The sequence below is a fragment of the Urocampus carinirostris genome, chromosome 12 (assembly GCF_059441175.1).
Source record: "Urocampus carinirostris isolate Australia breed hairy pipefish chromosome 12, RoL_Ucar_1.0, whole genome shotgun sequence".
NCBI lineage: Eukaryota > Metazoa > Chordata > Actinopteri > Syngnathiformes > Syngnathidae > Urocampus > Urocampus carinirostris.
Genome location: NC_142360.1, coordinates 3,971,971 through 3,992,589, shown reverse-complemented (window position 1 = coordinate 3,992,589; position 20,619 = coordinate 3,971,971). Strand labels below are relative to the sequence as shown.

The window sequence follows — 20,619 nt, the reverse complement described above, 5'->3', positions numbered from 1 at the left end:
GAGTGGCCCAACCAGAGTCCAGACTTGAATCCGATCGAACATCTCTGGAGATATCTGAAAATGACGTCTCCCATCCAACCTGATTGAGCTTGAGACTTATTGCGAAGAAGAATGGGCAAAACTGCCTAAAGATAGGTGTGCTAAACTTGTGGGATCATATTCAAATGACTTGAGGCTGTATTTGCTGCCAAAGGTGGATCAACAAAGTATTAAGCAAAGGCTGTGAATACTTATGTAAATGTGATTTCTTAGTTTTCTATTTTTAATAAATTCAAAAAAAGTAAAAAAAAAAACTTTTTCACATTGTCATAATGGAGTATTTTGTGTAGAATTTTGAGATAAGAGATTAAATTAATACAATTTGGAATGAAGCTGTAACATAACAAAATGTGGAAAAAGTGAAGCGCTGTGAATACTTTCCGGATTCACTGTATAAATATATATATATATATATATATATATATATATATATATATATATATATATATATTGTATATTTCACTCGATATGGTTACTTTTGGCAACTGAACCTCTGAGAAAAAGAGCGATTTATGGACAGAAAAAGTATTAAAGCAAATTTAAAAGTATGAAACGTAAGAAAACATTAAAAAGTACAGACAAGCACTAAAGAAGTATTACAGTAATGTGGTAAACAATAATACTTCATTTTTTGATGGGTCATGTTCCAAAAATGTTCCGCGATAGTTAAAACCCGCAAAGCAGAAATATTTATTTATTTATTACTCAAGAACAAACCCAATTGACAGATTTAAGTATTTGTCATACAAATAAAATTACTGTACTTAATAATCATTTCTTTCTTATTTACAAGTAATAATGCACTGTGAAATCATAATTTTCTAAATAATCTTGCTGTTTTTTTTTTTTTAAAAAAACTCCATCGATTAAAGACCAGATCTACTTTACACGATACTTTGCTGCAGTCATGTGGACATTACGGAAAACTGCATTCCAGTTCTGTCCTACAGGAATCCCAACATTTTTCCATTATCAAACATTTTGAAAAAGCGCCAGGGAGCCACTATGGAGCACCAAAGACCCGTATGTGGCTCCAGAGCAAGTTTAGCGTCCAACTTTGCTGGCGATAACAAGCATCTTCCTCTGTTTAACCAATCAGAAGGCAACTCAATGCATGATGCAAATCCGCGAATGAGCAAAACCCCGATAAGTAAACTATGCTACAGCCAGAGATTTGTAATGTGCTTGATTACTAATCATTTCAGCATCCCGAGTCAAACTAGATAGTTGATGTCTATAACCATCTATGGCAGCTAACGGGTGCGTTTTGGTAGTCTTTTTCCCCCATACCTCAGTGTCTTTTGCCAGCAGCTCTGTGTAAGCGTTGTAAATGCTGCTCAGCTTTTCCACCATCTGATTTGAGTCTTTTTGTCGGATCGCGTACTTGGCATGGACGCGGTTTCCCAAATCTCGGGCTAAAATAATCATGGAGTCTCCGCAGGGGGGCACGCTGCAAACGCTCTGTGGAGTTTAACCAATCACAGTAGCTTTTGAACCTCCACATTATGGCCTTTCTGTATCGTGGACTGGGGTTGTCCGGGTGAATTACCTGCACCATGATATCCACTAATTCGTCGTCCTTCAGCAGGCAGAGATAAGGGAAAAGGTTGAGTCGGACGTTCCTGCTGTTGGTCTTCTCCAGGATGGTCTTACTTTCCTGGAGGGCTCCCTGGAGGGCTTTGCGCCACTGGACACGCTGTTCCTGCAGTAATGCTCTCTAAAAGGATGACACTCATCACCATTAACAACACAGTCAACAAGACTGCTGCCAGACAGAAGACCCCGGGGATTCAGCGACCCCACCAGACAACATTTTCACTTCATAATGTGGAATAATATTTTTTGGGGGCCCTTCTTTACTGCTTTTTCCCCACTATACAAGACCAACAATAAATTACCTGTCTATATAAGGCGCACCGAAAAACCCCAATTACGCTAAAAATTTTAAATTGGGCCTCAGGACAAAAAAACGGTATGGTATCGCAGGCTCGCAAAATCTTTACAAAGCGCATGATATTCTGAACTGAATAAAGAGAAATTAAGGTATCTAGGAAGTAGTTCAGCCAATAACATATCGGATTTTCATTATGTCAAATAAACAATCGCAAAACAGCATTTTAGCCAACGATGACCCAAGAGCAGACAGGTATCTTAGAGACGTAACTCGTCATACACACCAACACTGTTTTAATGTAGTTCTTGGGCACATCATTGTTGTTGTGTGGAAAATGCTGTGAAGAAAGGCCGGAAAAAACTGAACCCACACCGTAAGGTTAAAACGTCATGAGGCAAGGACGCCGCATCCCGGGGGAATTGCTGTACTGTATTTTGGAGCAAAAAACTGACCAATACAACTGGAAGAATAATAAGCTTTAGGAAAAGTAAATATCAATAAGCTAGTTGAAAGTAATGCTGTCATACCATTTTGACCATGTTTTTCGTGACCGGCTTGGCTGCCTCCACAGAGTGAATGGTGACTACGCAGGCCTGCTCCACCTCCAGCTGGAACTTGAAACGTTCCTGCAGATCGTCTCGAGTGAAATCCAGCTTAGGGTACTCATGGTTTTCCCGCTGAAATCAAAGGGTAAAGAAAAATGAATAGCAAAGAAGAATATTCCCAAATAATTTTATCAGATTTGATGAGTTGCACTTGGCGTCCTTGGGAAGATTCGTACAATGAGCCACATGCTGCTTCCAAGTCAAAATACACTGACTTAAATATGAGGTGGAGAGTGGTTTAGAAGAAGAAGAAAAATTTACTTTTATTGTCATTCTTTGTAACCATGCACACAGAACGAAAATGTCGATACACCTGACCCGTACAGTTACAGTTAAACTGCCGAGCCGATGCAGCCGCAGTCAAAGAGGGCGCCGCCATTTTAGACCCAACTTGCTGTGTTGGGAGTCATTAAGTGACCAAACCCTCCAATTCCAACCCTTAATGGCGAGCGCCAAGCACGGAGGCAATGAGTACCAATGTTGCAAGTCTTAGTAATGACCCGGCCGAGGCTTGAACCAGCGATCTCCCAGTCTCGGAGCGGGCGCCCTACCATCTAGGCTACAGAGCCCGTGCTCACAGTTTTCTGTTAGTGTAGCATGAAGATGTTGGAAGTAAGAAAAATACTTTTTCAAATACAGTCCAAGCGCCAAACCAAACCCCCCAAAAGTTGAAAAAAAAAAAAACTTTTTCGAGCGTATATACAAAACAGGCAGCTTGACAGAGACTGCAAAGATGATTTAAGCCAGAAGATAGCATCGCACGTACAACATTTTCAAATCAGGACAGCACCTTCACTGTTCTCATTTGCCCGCGTCCCTGACGCATAATTTTTGCTGGGGACGCATTGGGTCAAATTAACGTGCGTCCCTGGGACGCAACGTTTTCGACACCATTATTACCCGATTACTTTTTTTTTTTTTTTTTAAACAAAGATTTGCCGCACTCCAAACTTTTCGTCAGGCAGATCCGCCATTCACCATTGTTGTTTTGGTCTCGCGCCGATCTCGGCAAACGAGATCTCGTTGCTTCGAGATGACGTCATTGTTGTGGCAGTTGTCGAGTGAAAGAGAAGTATGCCTCGGAAAAAACAATTGGTACTAGGTGCAAATCAACAAAAAAAATGGTCATTTCTTCAGTGTCGGCAATAAGTCGAAACATAACACAGAAATTAGTAATAACGGCAATAATTCCGGCACGAAAAAACGGCTGAGAAATTCTTCAGAAGACCGAGAAGGCAAGGAAAACATGTGTTTTGAAGCGAACGATTTGACGAAAGAAAATAAACAAAAAAATACTCCTAACAAGAAAAGTGATGATTAAAACTGAATAAAAATATAGATTAATATAATTATTTCAGCAATAATATTTTGTATAATGTACAATATTGTTGTGGACTGAAAAATCTTGAAGTGATAACTGATTTGTGTTACCAATAAACTGTGATGATTAAAACTGAATGAATATATAGATTTATATTATATATTTGTCGCCGATTTACAATTTCAACCGCTATAACACTAAATTTTGGGGACTCATAGATCTCTGTTGGGACCCATAGATCTCTGTTGGGACCCATAGATTTTTGAGCATGCGAGTCCCTGGGACGCATCACTTTTCAGAGGTAAAATGAACACTGCGCCTTTAAAGGTCGTGTCCGCAACTTAATATTTTGCGGATCATTTCCTGGATTAAAGTTATGATTGCAGCCTGAGTCAGCTCATTCATCACATATTATTAATTTCTTCTTTTTGAGGGGTTTGGGTTGGTGTTTGGACTGTATTCCAAAATTCCAAATAGTATTTTTCTTACCTTTGCCATTTCCAGGCTACACTGATAAAAAAAAAAACAAGAACGATCATAAATATCTTGTGCATCCATTCAATATGGTTGGTGTAAAGTGTAAAGATGAGGCGAGCCATTTCTTTTGAAACGAAAGCTCGATGCGGTTGAGGAAATGGTTGGATCGCTTTTTTGCGACCACTTTTTACTACGGAGGAGGACCTCTTGAAGCGCATCTTCCAAAAGTAAGTTAAACTTAACTTTATTTATTTTTATAGAGCATATTATTTTATGAAATGTTAATTTTTTAGTACAAACCGATACAGGTTACTTATAAAAGCCTTAAACATACTTATAAGAACCTTAAACATACAAAATATAGCACTGAAGCAACTTTCTTAAGTAGGGCAGCGTCTGTATTCTACTTTCAACTGTTTAGCGACACCTCAAATGATGCAACCAACCTTTAAAAAGGGTCTTAATAAATAATTTTGCTTTATTGCTTACCGTTTCAAATGTAGTTTCATGACATGTATTAACTCAAAACACTGTATTGGCCGGTTTCCTAACTCACATGAATCATTATTTTTCCCTCCTGAACCGCTCCCCTCTGCAAAATTCTAGTACCCAATGCAGCCCGTGACCCTAGCATTTTGGTGATAACGTGGGATGAAATTTGTGTATTTTTGTCTGTTCTTCTTATTTCGTACAATGCTAATACATAGAGAGGTAAAGAACATTGAACCTCTGAAATCTGAAACCAAATCCAACAGCATTTCCTACGAGCATGTGACACGAAGTAAACAATATTCTAATGAGCTTGAGCTTGTGCCACCGACATGGTCTCCCGAGGCCCCACGAGCGACCGTTCCTGTTTGCTATTCCGCTATCGAGCCAGCCAGTTTATTTGGGCAGCGTTTCAGCCGTTAGGTCGCCAGTGACGTTGGTTGTGAATTATGAAACGCACCCGCAGTGAGATAACTCTTTTTGGCCAACAAAGACACAATGAGATAGAATAAAGCAAATAGGATGCGAGAAGTTGCCGATAAAAAAATACAATGAGTGGTGTGGAGTGGAGTCAATAAAGAATATTTAAATAGGATGAGGTGGGGTGGGGGTTGAGAGAATCAGAGGACATTGCAGAATGCAATCTGGATCTTTTGCTATATGCAAAGAAATGTGTATACTGTACAGTAATCCCCCAGGATATGGTGACCCCGCTTTAAGACAATTTCACTTTATAGCCTTTTCCTAACTTTACATCAACAACACATTTTTTGCAAGCCCTCCGGAAAATTCAAACTTCGCGGCGTTCGTGTGTGGGAGTTTCATCCCTAAAATGCAAGTCTGCCATTGGTCTACAACATATGATATGCTGGTCTATTTAATCATTAAAATGCCGGTATGCTATTGGCTGAGTTACCTCCCACAATGGCTTCTTTTTCATTCAGTTAGGAATCTTAGTGCTTTGCACAGACTTTGCGAGTCAGCGACACAATACTGTAGTTTTTGTACTGTATTTATTTGCTACAGGACCCTAGGCTCACAATGATGCAAAAGGGAGAAGCAAGAAGATCCATGGAAACAAAGAAATCCGAAGGAGGAACACAAACCACTATCCTCGCTAAGATGCAAGGCCATAGCCAATTGACAATCGTCGACTACTATTAAAAATAGGTAGGCGTTTAAGGCAAGGAAATCTTCTAAGGGCATCACAATCCTACCAAGTGCAAGTAGTAAAATCTATTTTGATTTGAAACCACCGTCTCTGCATCCACCCAAACACTCCACTGTGCCAGCTCAACTTGCATCACACCAAACGCAAATGAAATGTCACCTTTCCTTTACCGGTACATTTATTTATAATCTTATTGACCTGAATATGTATAGTACACATATTTCGTACTTACTAAATACTTTTTTGTTAATTTAATGCTTTTATCTGGGTACTGGAAGTTTGGAACGCATTAGCTAAGCATTACCTTCATTTTCTGTCCCCCACTATATGACAATCTCACTTTGTGATTCCTACCTAAGGAGGGATGCAAGTCCCCTCGAAGGGGTCTACTATTTATTTATTCATGCATATATATATATATATATATATATATATAGATATATATATATATCTATATATATATATATATATATATATACATATCATTTAAAATATTTGCATGCAGTAATAAAATAACAATATTGTGACATCATAGTAATAAAATAATAGCACACCCGTAAACGTGTACATTTTTCCTATATAAAAAATGTATGCGTGGACTTGCCCACTCATCTTTCAGATTTAATTCCCCCCTGTGTTCATACTCAGAAAATGCTGGTTAACTTGTGACTCAGAGAGCCATGGTTTCTTTATTTCCTCATGCTGAGGTTTTTGAGTTTTTCGGTGCCCTCATGTGGGTTTTAGATCAAGGGCTAGTGTCACAGTCTGTACAGCCCTTTGAGACTTCTTCTGATTAAGAGCAGCACAAATAATGACGACTTTTGCACCTTTAACATTTAGATGCTCAAATATTTTAAGCTCTTACAGGCCACTTAACATGATGAGTTTACCAAATGTGCCTTACATATGCAATGCAAGTCCAATACCTTTGTGTAAAGCTCCTGAACCAAGGAAGGAAGGTCTTGGCTTGTGATGAGATTGGAGGCGGGCTGGTAGTCCGGGACGACGAGACGTACAGCTTTTAGCGCCATGTCTCGTCCATCGGTATGGAAAACGCATTGACTGAAGATGTCGTCCAAAGAGAAGCCGTCTGCCTCCATCTGGCCCAAGCACCTGGACACAAGTGGAGAAGATACTGTTGCTTGAAAGCAAACTTTAGTCTTTGTTACCACATCAACTGCCATATAAATGACAGTCATGATTTTTGCGTATAAGACAGTGTTTTATTTTACCTCTGAAAAGTGATGGGTCCCGGGGACTCGCATGCTCAAAAATCTATGGGTCCCAACAGAGAATTATGGGTCCCCAAAATTTAGTGTTATCGCGGTTGAAATTGTATAAAAAGTACATAATATAAAACTATATATTCATTCAGTTTTAATCACCACAGTTCATTGGTAATAGAAATCAGTTATCACTTTTTCAGTTCACAAAAATATTGTACATTATACAAAATAATATTGCTGAAATATTAGTCTATAAAATTAATGCACTTTTAATCATCACAGTTAATTGGTAATACAAAGCAGTTATCACTTCAGATTTTTCAGTTCATATATTCTTCGTGGTTTGCTGTCCCGCCACAGTTGTAACGCCTTCTCAAGGTCCAATCCATTATCATCCTCCTCATAGCGTCACCAGGAATATAATTTAGTCCATTTTCTTGTTAGGAGTATTCTTTTGTTTATTTTCTTTCGTCTAATCGTTCGCTTCAACACATGTGTTTTTCTTGCCTCCGCGATCTTCCTAAGAATTTCTCCGCCGTTTTTTCATGCCGGAATTATTGCCGTTATCACTTTCTGAATTATGTTTTGACTTATTACTGACACTGAAAAAATTACCAATTTTGTGTTGATTTTCACCTAATACTAACTGTTTTTTTGGAGGCATACTCATACCTGTCAACCTTCACAGCTCCATGCCCTTACAAACTGTCGTGTTTTCCCTTACTAAATACAAAAAAATCTTTTTTTTTTCAAACGTGTTTATTTATGTAGTTTAACATGTTATATTGAACATGTGTTTCCTTATATCATATATATTGTTAATGAACATTTTGATGTGAGACACTGATTTGCCCGACATGAATGAAGTTTATGATAAAAAAAAGTTCAAAAATTAAGTAGCTTAGACGTTCACCGTAGAAGGAAAAAATACATGCAAATATAATTAAGTAGAATAATACATTTTCTTATTCAAATTATTATTTCATTTTCTGCATTAAATTATTGTTGGTAATATACTGATTAAAGGGATAACCACAAAACTGTCTTTATACTTCCTTTTTTTCTTAACTTCTTTATACAACATAATAATTCGTAATATAATGCATCAAACGGCTCTCTTTTAATGAGTTGAGCCGAAAAAGCCGGTTCTCTAAAAAGAGACAGACTTTCACTACACAACTCGAACTCGTATGACTTGATTGATTTGCCGTTTTCGTGATAGTCGGTGTTTACCGGATGGTACCCATGATTGGCAATTTTTCGTTTTTCCGTACAGATTTTCTTGTATGTCGTAAACGTCTTAAAATACATAATAAACGTACTTTGTACGGCAAAAGTGGTGGGCCTCATCAGGGATGACAACGACCTAGCCTACAGAGAGGAGGTGGAGCAGTTGGTGGGCTGGTGCAGGGACAACAGCCTGGTCCTGAATGTTGACAAAACTAAAGAGATCATTGTCGACTTTAGGAAAAACCAGCCCAACCATGCCCCACTTTGCATCAACAACAAGGCTGTGGAGGTTGTCAGCAGTATCAAGTTCCTAGGGGTGCACATTACAAACAAACTCACCTGGTCCGTGAACACTGCATCACTGGTTAAGAGGGCACAGCAGCGCCTGTACTTCCTGCGGAGGATGAGGAGAGCCCACCTGCCCCCACCCTCCCTCATCACATTCTACAGGGGCACCATAGAGAGTATCCTGACTACTGACAATAAAGTAGATCTGAATCTGAATCTGAATCTGAAAAACGTAAAGGTTGACAGGTATTCATACTTAACCTTCATTTAACGACAACCACCACAACAATGACGTAATCTCGAAGCAAAGAAATCTCATTTTCCGAGAATGCCGTGCAGACGAAAACTCGAACCGCGAGATCAAAACAACAATGGCGGATCTGCCTGACGAAAAGTTTGGATTGCAGTAAATCTTTGTTTAAAAAAAAGTAATCGGCTAATAATGACAATTCTGTGTCAAAAAGTTGCGGCCTAGGTATGCACGTTAATTTGACACTATGCGTCCCCAACAAAAATAATGCGTCTAGGACGCAGGGACGCGGGCAAACAGGAAAACTGATAAGATCGGGAAACACTCATAGATGAGGGGTCACCAATGTGGTGCTCGTGAGTACCAGATAGCCCTCTAAGAACTGAGTTTCGAGGAAATATGATCTCTAACTTGCATGAGGAATCAGCGACAGGAACAGTCACAGTGGTTCTCAACTGGTAGGTCGGGACCCAAAAGTGGGTCGCAGGTCTTTTGCCAAGGCAAAATAATGCTAAGAACAGAAAAAATGATTGAGGGTGATTTAAACTCCTTAACAGTAGATGGGAATAATTCCATTCAAAGGCAGGATGACACCAGTAAGGTTTATTTATACATGTTAAGCATGGACAAACGCAAATGCAGCAAAAAATACATGAGATATGAATTTCATTATATTGAAGACACAGACTGATGTGGAGCGTTTTGGATTTCATAAACGATGCAGCTGATTGTATTATATAACATATAATTACTTGAAGACATTTTGGGTTTTGCTAGTTTTTCTTATGTGAATAAATTGTACTACATCTGATTAAAACCACACATTGTTTTTAGCTGTTTTTTTCTTGATTTGGGTCGCAAATAGTAATTAGAGTGCAAGGGTGGGTCAAACCAGTTAAAAAACAGTATTAATACATGATCAATCCTTCCAAAATGATTTTTAAGTTTTATGTATATATATATATATATATATATATATATATATATATTTATATAGATCATTCAGTGCCCTTATAGAGTGCTTCGAGGTCCTAAGATTACCCACAATGCATTGCTGGCGCCCATTTTGGAAGTCCACAATGCTTTTCACTTCATTGTTATTGTTCAGCGAACCAGTTAGATTCTACATTGTAATGCCGAATACGTGCGTTATTGTTGGCTGTTGTAGCCGAGGGGAAAAGGGTGGGAAGGGCTTCTTTAGACTTCCGAAGTGTGTTTACGATCAGGGGATTGAAGCTCAGGAGAAAAGTGAACGGCGAAGACGAATGTGGCTGGCAGCTATCAACCGGTCGAATTTGCCAAAGCTTGACTGTGTTCGTGTTTGTTCTGACCACTTTCTGACAGGTAAATTGAATTATTTATGATGTAGAAATAAATTTTAAAAAGGTTATGGGACATGAGTACTTCATGACAACAGCTCGACGACCCCAAACTACTTTTATAACATATATGTGAGGTATTTCGCCGAAAACGACATTTAAAAACCGAACAAAACTCCGTTTCTCATTCGTACACTATTTTGGTGGAGAAATTCAACGCGGTTTCAGGGAAAGAGAGTCTCCTTTCCTCAGTCAACTCGCGTCAATAGAGGATTTAAAGCCCCCGAAAGCTAAGCTAACTTAGCCACCGGTGCGCCGTTCGTAGAAGCGTTGCCTTTCCCGTGTTGTTCAACATAGAACAAAAGGGAAGCAACATGAGAACAACATTCCCCTAAACCTGCAACACAGTTGCAATGGGCACACAGAATCGATGATGACTTGTCAACAATGATCCATGGTTGTAAACTTGGCTGAGACAAACTCTGAGAATGTAGAACTTTCCCTTTCACAATCTTGTTTTCATCACCTTCGCTTGTGTGCACAGACACATCCCGAACCCAACCAGACACAAATCTGTCGTAGGCTTCAATACTTTTGTAATTTTGAAAATCCTTCAGTTCACAAAAGGGACTTGGGTGGAAAATAAGATAGTTAACAAGTTCGATGTAAGTCACACACGGCAACAAATCGGGATCAGACTTCCAGTCCTTGTTTTTAATTTTGTAGGGATCCAATTTTCCAATAAAATGCAACTTTGCAGCGTACCCCTCGCGTGCTTGCTTGTCTAAACTCTCCACGTAGTTTTCCATAGTGTTGATGGACAAAATCCGTACACAAACGAAGCTAGTTGAGTAAATACATAGACAAACTGAGTAAATATTTGCTCCTCTCGCTATCACCGCTTGTAATCGACAGACTTCCAAGATGGCGGCACGAAGCCGTGTTACTATTTTTAGCACAAAGCGCGGAGCCCTCTATACAAAGCAGGAGTGATTTTATGTTTAGAGTATCAGGCTGGTTAAAATTTAAATAAATAACAAAATAATAAATCAATTATATACCTCTGTGTTCTCAAACACAAGCAGTTTTATAAGATAAGAATTGAGTATTAGAAAAAAATCTTGTCCAATCTATAACTTTTGTTAAACAGGTAATTAAAAAAAAAATACTAATAAAAAAATGTGAAAATAATGATTAGAATAAAATACATTTGAATAGTCTTTATTGTCATTGATATCAACGTTGTGAAATATTGTATGCAACGAGACAGGGAACTCCAGGGTAAATCATTCAATAAAGACTTTGAAAGTGGAAAAAAAGGATTATCTGGATAAATAAGCAAAAAATAAATAAATAAATAAAAATCATGACAGCGTAGTGCATCGAAAACTGGCCTACGTTTTAATAATAAGAAGGCAATGAAAAAGAATAGTGCATTGCAACAATGTAACATACTGTGGTCAACTAATAAGGAGAGAATACATAATTCTCAGAATACATCTTAAATATTTTTCAGGAAGGGATGTTTTATCCGGTCTGTCCCGTCCTGACCGGTATCGACACTATCTGTCCGATATCAGCTCGGGCAATTGGTATCGATCTTGTCGGTCTCTGGCTTCCTGTCATTACACGCCAGACTCCTGCCTGACGTGCATGACTCCTTATTTCCCGTAAAACAAAAGGCTTTTGTGAGAAACGTCACGCATTTGGGTTCTCCTCCTGTTCCGGTTCATGACATTCAAGGCAGTGGAGTATTTCCGATCTGCGTTGTTTAGACTTTTGTTTTGTTTTACTTTTTTAAAATCTAGTATTATTCATCATATATAAGCCTATCCTTCCAAAAAGAGTTGTAAAAATGCTATTACTTTTGAGGGGTGTTTGCTTTGAATTTAGGGGTGCTTGACCCCATGATACAAAGCATATGTTTTCTGGTTGACTGGGCATATTTCAACCCTACTTGTAATAATTATAGTAATAACAGAGTAACACTATAGTAATAACATTAGGTATTATTTGAAGCTCTCAACTTCAAAAATCTTATGGCCACTGTCCCAGATTATGTGCAGTTTTTCAGTGTTTGGTTACACTGCCCCCTATAGAGCAAAATAAAATACTGACGTAAATTACTGGAAACACTGAAGACCTCTTTAAGCTTGAGAACTAGCAAAGAACAAGGACAGAAAAAGCTTAATAAATGAGTTATCATTGGATAAAAAAATAAGCAAATGCATAATTAATGATGAGTAATTAAATAAAATGACCTGACTTCACCTTTGACTGGAGCAGCATTCTCTATATTACTACTCAACATGAAAAATAGTTGGCGGCCCCTGTCTTCCAAATAACGCACATTATTCAAAACTTTGAAAATGCACGCCAACTGCTGCGCAATTTTCTCACTTTGCCAGTAACAGTGGCTCAAGCAGGGATGACCTTTTCAAAACAGAAGTTGATAAAGTCGTACCAATGGTCAACCATGTCTCAGGAATGGCTCACTGGCGTCGCTGTCATCAGAATAAATCACAAAATAGGAGGAGCAGATGGCTTATGACAATGTCATCGATGATTTAGCATCTGGTTGAGCCAGAAAGGTCAGGTTTTAGTTTGTGTTCTATTTTCATTATACAACGACATTTTGTTAAGTGTGTTTTCAAATCTGTGTAATTTGCTTAATAAGAATATAAGACTATTTTATTATTTTATATAATTATTCTGTACACATTTTTGATAAATATTTGCCATTTTTTATGGATGTAGTGTATTTGTATATTGTCACGGTTGGCCATTGTCCTGACTTGGCCCTGCTCGTTTGGCAATGGGCGCCAGCTTCTGCTTGTTGCCTGATTGGCTTCCCTCCTATTTAAACTCAGTGCTCTCATTCACTCCTTGTCAGTCCGTCAACAAACTTCCGCACTTGTAACAGTTGTGTTTTGACTCTGTCCGGTATCCTGCTCTAGTATCCAGCATCGATCCCGCCTGCCTCCTCCTGCCCGGTATCTTGCACTAGTCTCCAGTATCCAGTATCAACCACGCCTGTCTCATCCTGTCCAGTATCTTGCTCCAGCCTCCAGTATCCGGTATCGACCCCATCAGTCTCATCCTGTCCGGTATCTTGCTCCAGCCTCCAGTATCCGGTAGCAATCCCGTCTGTCTCCTCCTGTCCGGGATCTTGCTCCAGTCTCCAGTATCCGATATCGATCCCGCCTGTCCCGTCCTGTATCTTGCTCCAGTCTTCGGTATCCAGTATTGATCCCGTTTGTCTCATCCTGTCCGGTATCTTGCCCCAGTACCCGGTATCGGTCCCGTCCGGTATCTACCAGTGTGTCCTGTATCGATCCCATCTGTTCTGTCCAGCCTCGATCTCTTCTCCCTCTGATTTCTCTGTCTCACTTCTTCTGCCCAGAGATCGCCGCATCCCTGGCGTTTGTGTTCACGCGCATGACTGCCCCATTCCCGTAAATTAAAGCTTGTGTGAAAACGTCTCTGTGGGTTCTGACAGTATTTATTATTTAAGCTTTTTTTTTTAACCAATATTTGCAATTTTTATGAATATAGTGTGTTTGTATGCGTTATTTAAACATTTTTTTAATGTATTTGCCATTTTTATGTATATTGAGTATTTGTATTTATAATCTAAGTATTTGAGCAATTGGGAAATATATCCACGGTGAATATGTATCATAATATACAATTAATATTCAAATGTATATCTTATACATTTTTATTTTTTTGTTTTACTTTAACTGTAAGATAAAGCCTTCCAATATCATTGTATTATTGTATAATGACAAAAAAGCCATTCTTTCATCTGTTAGGAGCACATCATTCTTCTTCACAAAATGAGGGAATGTTTTTAAATTGAATGAATGGAATGTCATGCTGTCCGCACTCATTAAATGAGGACAGCAATGCAAATATTTTGTAATTCTCTAAGAATCCTCGGAATGTACATCCTTCGTTGTGATAAATGATAAGGAAAAAGGTCAGCCAAACAAAACTGTAAGACTGAGGACACTTGCTGTTTGGTCTCAGGCTGCATACATTTTTAATGGTACTACTGTATACCAACCTGGAAATTACTTGAGGAGAGCACTTGGGACTGCGGCCGAAACATTCCAGAGCTGCACAATAAGAGTCGATATTTGGCCGCAAACCCGCCTCTTCCAGGAGTGTAAATGTGCGGCTGATCTGATTTAAGGCTCCCTTAAAAACAAACAAAAAAATATGACGCATTAGATGTAAAATACTGATAGTGGGATTTTATGCAAAATAGGGAAAGTTAACACCCTGAACCACAAATGCGCTGTGATGGCCTCTGCCTTGAGTAATAGACGACGGGATAACGAAATGAAGCCACAACAAACCTTTTCACTTTAAGTGGGCGAAACCTGCACGACTGCAAAATGGGTTTGGGGATAATGGATCCCAACCACATGGGTGATGCTCAGTTTAGGCGAAAGGAACGGGAAAAAAAACGAGCTGCCACACATGACACAAATTTGCTCTTAGGCCCCTCCACTCTCAGCATTAATCGACTAGAGATAATGGCTCTAAGCCAAAAACGTAGTTCATGGTAGGCGCTCTGCTGGCCCCAGCTCTCAGCAATAGTCGAACGGGATAACGGCTCACAGCACAACTGTGCATTTCATTTAGGATGGACCAGAATGGCACACCTCCTGACAAAAGTGCCTTTTGCCAGTCCCTGCTCCGTAACAATTCAGGATTGAAGGCAATGGATCGCAATTGCACAAAAAATGTTGGCCCCTGCTTGCAGCAATATGCGATCGGAAACATTGGATTGCGGCCGCACAAGTGCAGTTCACTTTTTGTCAAGTCAAGTCATGTTTATTTGTATAGCCCTTAATCACAAAGAGTCTCAAAGGCTGCAAAGACACAGATTATTCCAAACTCCAGACTACTATGACACAATCCCCTGATCTAACAACTACATGGCGGCAAGGAAAAACTCCAAAACCTAAACATGAGGAAAATGAAAAAACCTTAAGAAGGGACCAAACATCAGATAATCCCCTACAACGGCAAAAAAGACACACAAGGCCCAACTAAAATGCTCTTTTACAGTCCCCGCTTAAAACAATATGCGATCAGAATTAATGGATCACGGCCACACAAGTGAAGATCACTTTTTCATAGACAGAACACCAAAAACAACACAAAAAAAACCCCACCAAGCGCAACTAAAATGGCTTGCAGCAAGATTAAATCAGGGATACTGGATCACAGCCGCACGAATGCAGTCTACTTTCTGGTGGACAGAACAGCAAAAAGAGCCATCAGGTCCAACTAAAATGTTCTCTGCTGACCCTGGCTGGCAACAATATGCTACAAAGGATAATGGATCGCAACCACATGGGTGATGTTCAGTTTAGGCGAAAGGAACAGAAAAAAAACCGAGCCGCCACACATGACACCAATTTGCTCTCTTGCCCCCCACTCTTAGTATTAATTGACTAGAGATAATGGTTCTTGTACAATTTATAGTAGGCGCTCTGCTGGCCCCAGCTCTCAGCAATAGTCGACCGGGATGACGGGTCACAGCACAACAGTGCATTTAATTTAGAATGGACCAGAATGGCACACATCCTGAGAAAAGTGCCCTTTGCCGGTCCCTGCTCCGTAACAATACGGGATTGAGGGCAAATGCACTTTGTTTAAGCGCAAATATACAGTAATGGCAATAAAAAGAGACGCCAGGCCCAACAAAAAATGTTGGCCCTTACTTGCAGCAATATGCGATCGGAAATATTGGATTGCGGCCGCACAAGTGCAGTTAACTTTTTGGTGGACACAATGGCAAAAAAAGAGATACAAGGCGAAACTAAAACGCTCTTTGACAGTCCCCGCTTAAAGCAATATGCGATCAGAATTAATGGATCACGGCCACACAAGTGAAGATCACTTTTTCGTGGGCAGAACACCCAAAAAAAAATCACACATAAAAAACCCACCAAGCACGACTAAAATGACTTGCAGCAATATAAAATCAGGGATAATGGATCGCAGCTGCACAAATGCAGTTCACTTTCTGGTGGACTGATCAGCAAAAACAGATAAATGTTCTCTGCCGACCCTGGCTGGCAACAATATGCTATAAAGGATAATGGAGTATTTTTCAACGAGATGGACTGTGGCCATGAAGTACGAAGGCGCGAAATATTACAGTATTATAAATAATAATAAATTTGATAAAACTGACATGAATAATATAATTGTTGGTCTCTGTGTTCCCTGCAACTGGCTAGCAACCAGGTCAGGGTGTCCCCTGCCCACTGCCTGAAGATAGCTGGGATGGGCTCCAGCAGCAGATAATGGATGGATGAATCGAATGAAGACAAACAAATAATAGTCATAGAAATTGAACAGAACTTGTCACCTTTTTAGCCCAGGCTCGTAACATGACGTTATAAATGTCCGTGTTGAGAACTGCCCTCCGGCTCACTACTCGGTGCTGGCTCAGCAAGAAACTGTGCGCTCGGGAAATCTTCCCGGCAGACATGCACGCCTCAAGCCAGGACGAAATGTTGGATTGGGTCATTCCTTCTTTGGTCGGCCCAGGACGCTTGGGTTGACTCGAGAAGGACAACAGGTTTCTTTGCTGGCTTTGTCTCCCCTGAAAATCCTCCGTTGGTGGCTGTTTCTCGTTGGTTATTTGCTCTTCTACGCTTTGAGGTTTATTTTTCGGATACTTTAGTCTGTGTTTAGTTTTTTTTTGTGACACGGGGGCCTTGGGATTGACAATATTCTCCTCACCGGAAGCAGCGGTCTTTATACTTGACATGGTTTTGTAGCTCGTAGCAGGTGCTTTAGCACCAGGATGCTTTCCTGACACTTTCTCCATGATACTGTCCCGGAGGTGCAGTCGGTTTTTTATTTTGTTTTTATTATCCTTAGTTGATTTCTCAGACTTGCTAGTGGGATGGGAAGGTTCCTTTGAGATAGTCTGCAGGGATTTGGAATTGTTAGCGCTCTTCTTCGATTTTTTGGTCAGGGTTCTAGTAGGGAGGTGTCTTTCGGATGAGGCAGCATGAAGGATTTCCACATTTGATTTTTGGACGTCTAGAAGGCCTTCGGGTTGAAGTTGTTGGATTCTAGCTTCTAGCACTGAGAAAGGAAAAAAAAAATCAAAAACATTTCAATGGACATACATTTTGTTGAATATGAAAATGCATCAACATTTCTTCAATGAAAATGCATCAACATTTCTTCAACGATAAAATAGAATTGTATATACATGTATATACTGTAATCCAGGGGCCGGGAACCTATGGCTCGCGAGCCATGCATGGCTCCTTTCATGAGTAAGTAAGCTCCGAGACAAGATTGTCTCCATGCACATACTCTCCATGTCGTTCCAAATTTGTGTGAACGAAGTCTCATTTTACAGTCAAGGTGTCACACCAAAGAAATTATTTTGTCTGTACATCGTTAAGTAAACACTGTGTGATGAAAATCCACATTGTTATTAGTTGGTGCTGGCTTCAACAGCACTCGTGGCAATGGGCCAGCACAACTATTACTTTCCTCCGGATTATTATTATATTCATCTTCTTCCGTAAAAAACTTGGCTGGCTTCTCCTCAAAGAGCTTTGAGAGTAGCCGAACGATTTATCCACCCAAAATTCTGTCCTGATCGGGAATCTTGTGCCATGTTTTGAGTATGCGATAGCTCTTACTATGCCAACGCAGTTGGCCCATAAACGAAAAATAGACTAATTAAAAATGAATGGGTTTGAGATTTTCCCATCCGGAATACATGGGCCCATTCATTTCAATGGGTCACTGTGGTAACCAGGGAGTTTCCAGAGGTGGCATGAGTGGGTCACTGACCCACATTAAATTTAACCATGGGGAAATGGTGGATGCTATCGAATGGAAGCTAATAAGTGGAAGCTAACCAGTTGATGTTAATGAGTAGTCATAATAACAGCTAAATGCTAATGGATTCATGCTGACAAATTATGCTGATGAATGGGGCCCTTTCAAAATGTTATGACACAGTGTTATAACAGTGTTATTACTGTGTTATTACTAGAACCAGGTTCAAAATGACAGATACATCTTACTTGAATACATGCTAATAACTTTATGCTAACAACTTGACCGTGGATTGTGTGCTATGGAATTTCTATTGGATATTCATTTTCAACGCAACGTGGTCGTTGATTTAGAATGGGCCCAGCTCAAATGAACTAGCCAATGCCAAATTTAAAAAAAACACATATCCCATGACGTTAAGAACTTGATGCCACCGGTTTTCTGCCGGTAACTTCTTCCAGATCCAGCACCAACTCTCACAATTGCCTCTGGAATTGTCTAATTGTTATGTTATTTCTGTACTCTTATATTTGCACAATGGGGCTGTTACATGTCATTTGACTATTGTTCTGATGCACTTACAACTCAGGCCGGTCTACAAGCACTGTCTTGAATACATTTGCCAGTTCATGCTATTATTTTTAATTTTATTTGTCCCTTTGAATTTCTGTGTTACATGTTTATACTGATGTCACATCTAATCCCGATGTGAACGATGTTTACTACGTTGTTATCAATGACAATGAAGCCATTTCCAAAAATTATAACAATTTTTTGGCTGGTTTATCTCATCCCCATGCAGTTTGCAACAAATATAGGAAAAATAGATACAATTGAACGGGTCCTCCTGTCATCAAAAACAATAATAACATTACACAAAGTTGGTAAAATCACAGAGGTCTTAGATCAAAATCGGATAAGGAGCACATTACCATCTAACAGCTGAGATTGTTCCACAACACGTTTCTTTGCTTCTTCTGGTTTTCGGGCAGAAAATGAAACGTGTCTTCGGTGGAGATGTAAATGAGTATCTGAGAGGAAAAATGAAAGAAATGGTAAATGGTTTGCATGAAAATAAGTGCTAATATTTACTCAAGGTCACATGTCGTTGATATATTGTCGGACGCGGTTTTTTTCAAGCTCACGTGTTGTTATAGAAAGTCAATGGTTGAATTAACATTTAATATAAAATAACACCGACCCCAAATCGCCAAATAAACAGCATTTGTCTCACCTGCAATATGCCAAACTGTGCTTTTACTCCTCGGTAGACACCACTGACAGCATCTAATAATCGGAGCATTTGATGAGCACTTTTCAAACAAACTGCGCCTATTAAAACTTTTAAACAAGGCACATATTCGCACGAGTGACATGTTGGCATGTAATAACCGCATTACATCTTTAGACTAGGTCGCCATTTTAATCCAGACCAACCTAGTAGCGGCGTAGAGATATCGTCATTTGTAGACATTCCTAGATGATTGCAGAAACAAGGAGCGAAGTAGCGTAGGTCGCCGAAAAGCTCAAGATAAGCATTAAATAAATAGTTAAATGCGATATAATGAAAAAATATATAATATTAAGTACAGTACTGGTAATAAAAACCTTTTTGTGTGTCAACTTTGTCCCCAGTGTCCTTTTGTGTGTCTGCAACAAATATACTACAAAAACACTACAAAATTACTCTACACCTGAATATCAAATTTACTGCTTGAACAATGAGACGTAACGTATTATTTTGTCTTCATTCTTACGAGGAAAAAATAATATAGAAATACTGCAAAAATACTAGTACAGCAATATTTAAGAAAATGATGAAGAAATACTAAAAAGATGGATTTCAATGGACATACATTTTGTTGAATATTAAAATGTATCAACATTCCTTCAACGGTTAAATAGAATTGTATATACATGTATATACTGTAATCCAGGGGCCGGATAGATGCAACAAATAAGAATAGTGCATAACATTATGCAACTGTACGGAACTACTTCAAAATACTTCACAGAAATACTACAAAAATACCACTACAGTAAAACCATAATACAAAAATAATGCTACATGAATCTCAAGACAGAGTGCTTCCGCAGATATACTACAAAATAAAACAACAGTAATACTACAAAAACGTACTATGGAAATACTACAAAACTACGGATGTAAAAATAATACAAAATACTTTAAAATAAAAGTACAGTGATATTATGAAAATACTACAAATATACCACAATTATACAGCTAAAGTAATACAACAAAAATGCTACAAAAATAAAACTATAGTAATAATAAAGTGATACTGCAAAATTATGACTACCGAAATACTACGGGTATATAGCAAAAATTGTTCTACAAAAAAAACTTCTCCAGAAATGCTGCAGATTATTACAACGTGTTTCCAGAAATCAAATGGAGTGAACCATTTCAAGGATGTGGAGTATTTCCGACACATTTTATTTTTTAATTTTTT

General features: G+C 39.0%; 1 protein-coding gene across 1 annotated transcript in view; it reads right to left on the bottom strand.

Moving 5' to 3' along the window:
* The window catches only part of polrmt (polymerase (RNA) mitochondrial (DNA directed)), a 74,245-nt gene extending 54,674 nt beyond the window's left edge, over positions 1 to 19,571 (bottom strand). The window contains exons 1-8 of the mRNA XM_088350188.1: positions 19,380 to 19,571; positions 19,078 to 19,176; positions 16,704 to 17,431; positions 14,379 to 14,512; positions 6,923 to 7,109; positions 2,461 to 2,610; positions 1,589 to 1,756; positions 1,330 to 1,500 (exon numbers count right to left, since the gene is read on the bottom strand). Of these exons, the coding sequence (XP_088206314.1) occupies positions 1,330 to 1,500; positions 1,589 to 1,756; positions 2,461 to 2,610; positions 6,923 to 7,109; positions 14,379 to 14,512; positions 16,704 to 17,431; positions 19,078 to 19,176; positions 19,380 to 19,542 (1,800 nt within the window). The 5' untranslated portion in view covers positions 19,543 to 19,571. The remainder of the gene's footprint in view (positions 1 to 1,329; positions 1,501 to 1,588; positions 1,757 to 2,460; positions 2,611 to 6,922; positions 7,110 to 14,378; positions 14,513 to 16,703; positions 17,432 to 19,077; positions 19,177 to 19,379) is intronic.
* Between the last annotated feature and the right edge of the window lie 1,048 nt (positions 19,572 to 20,619).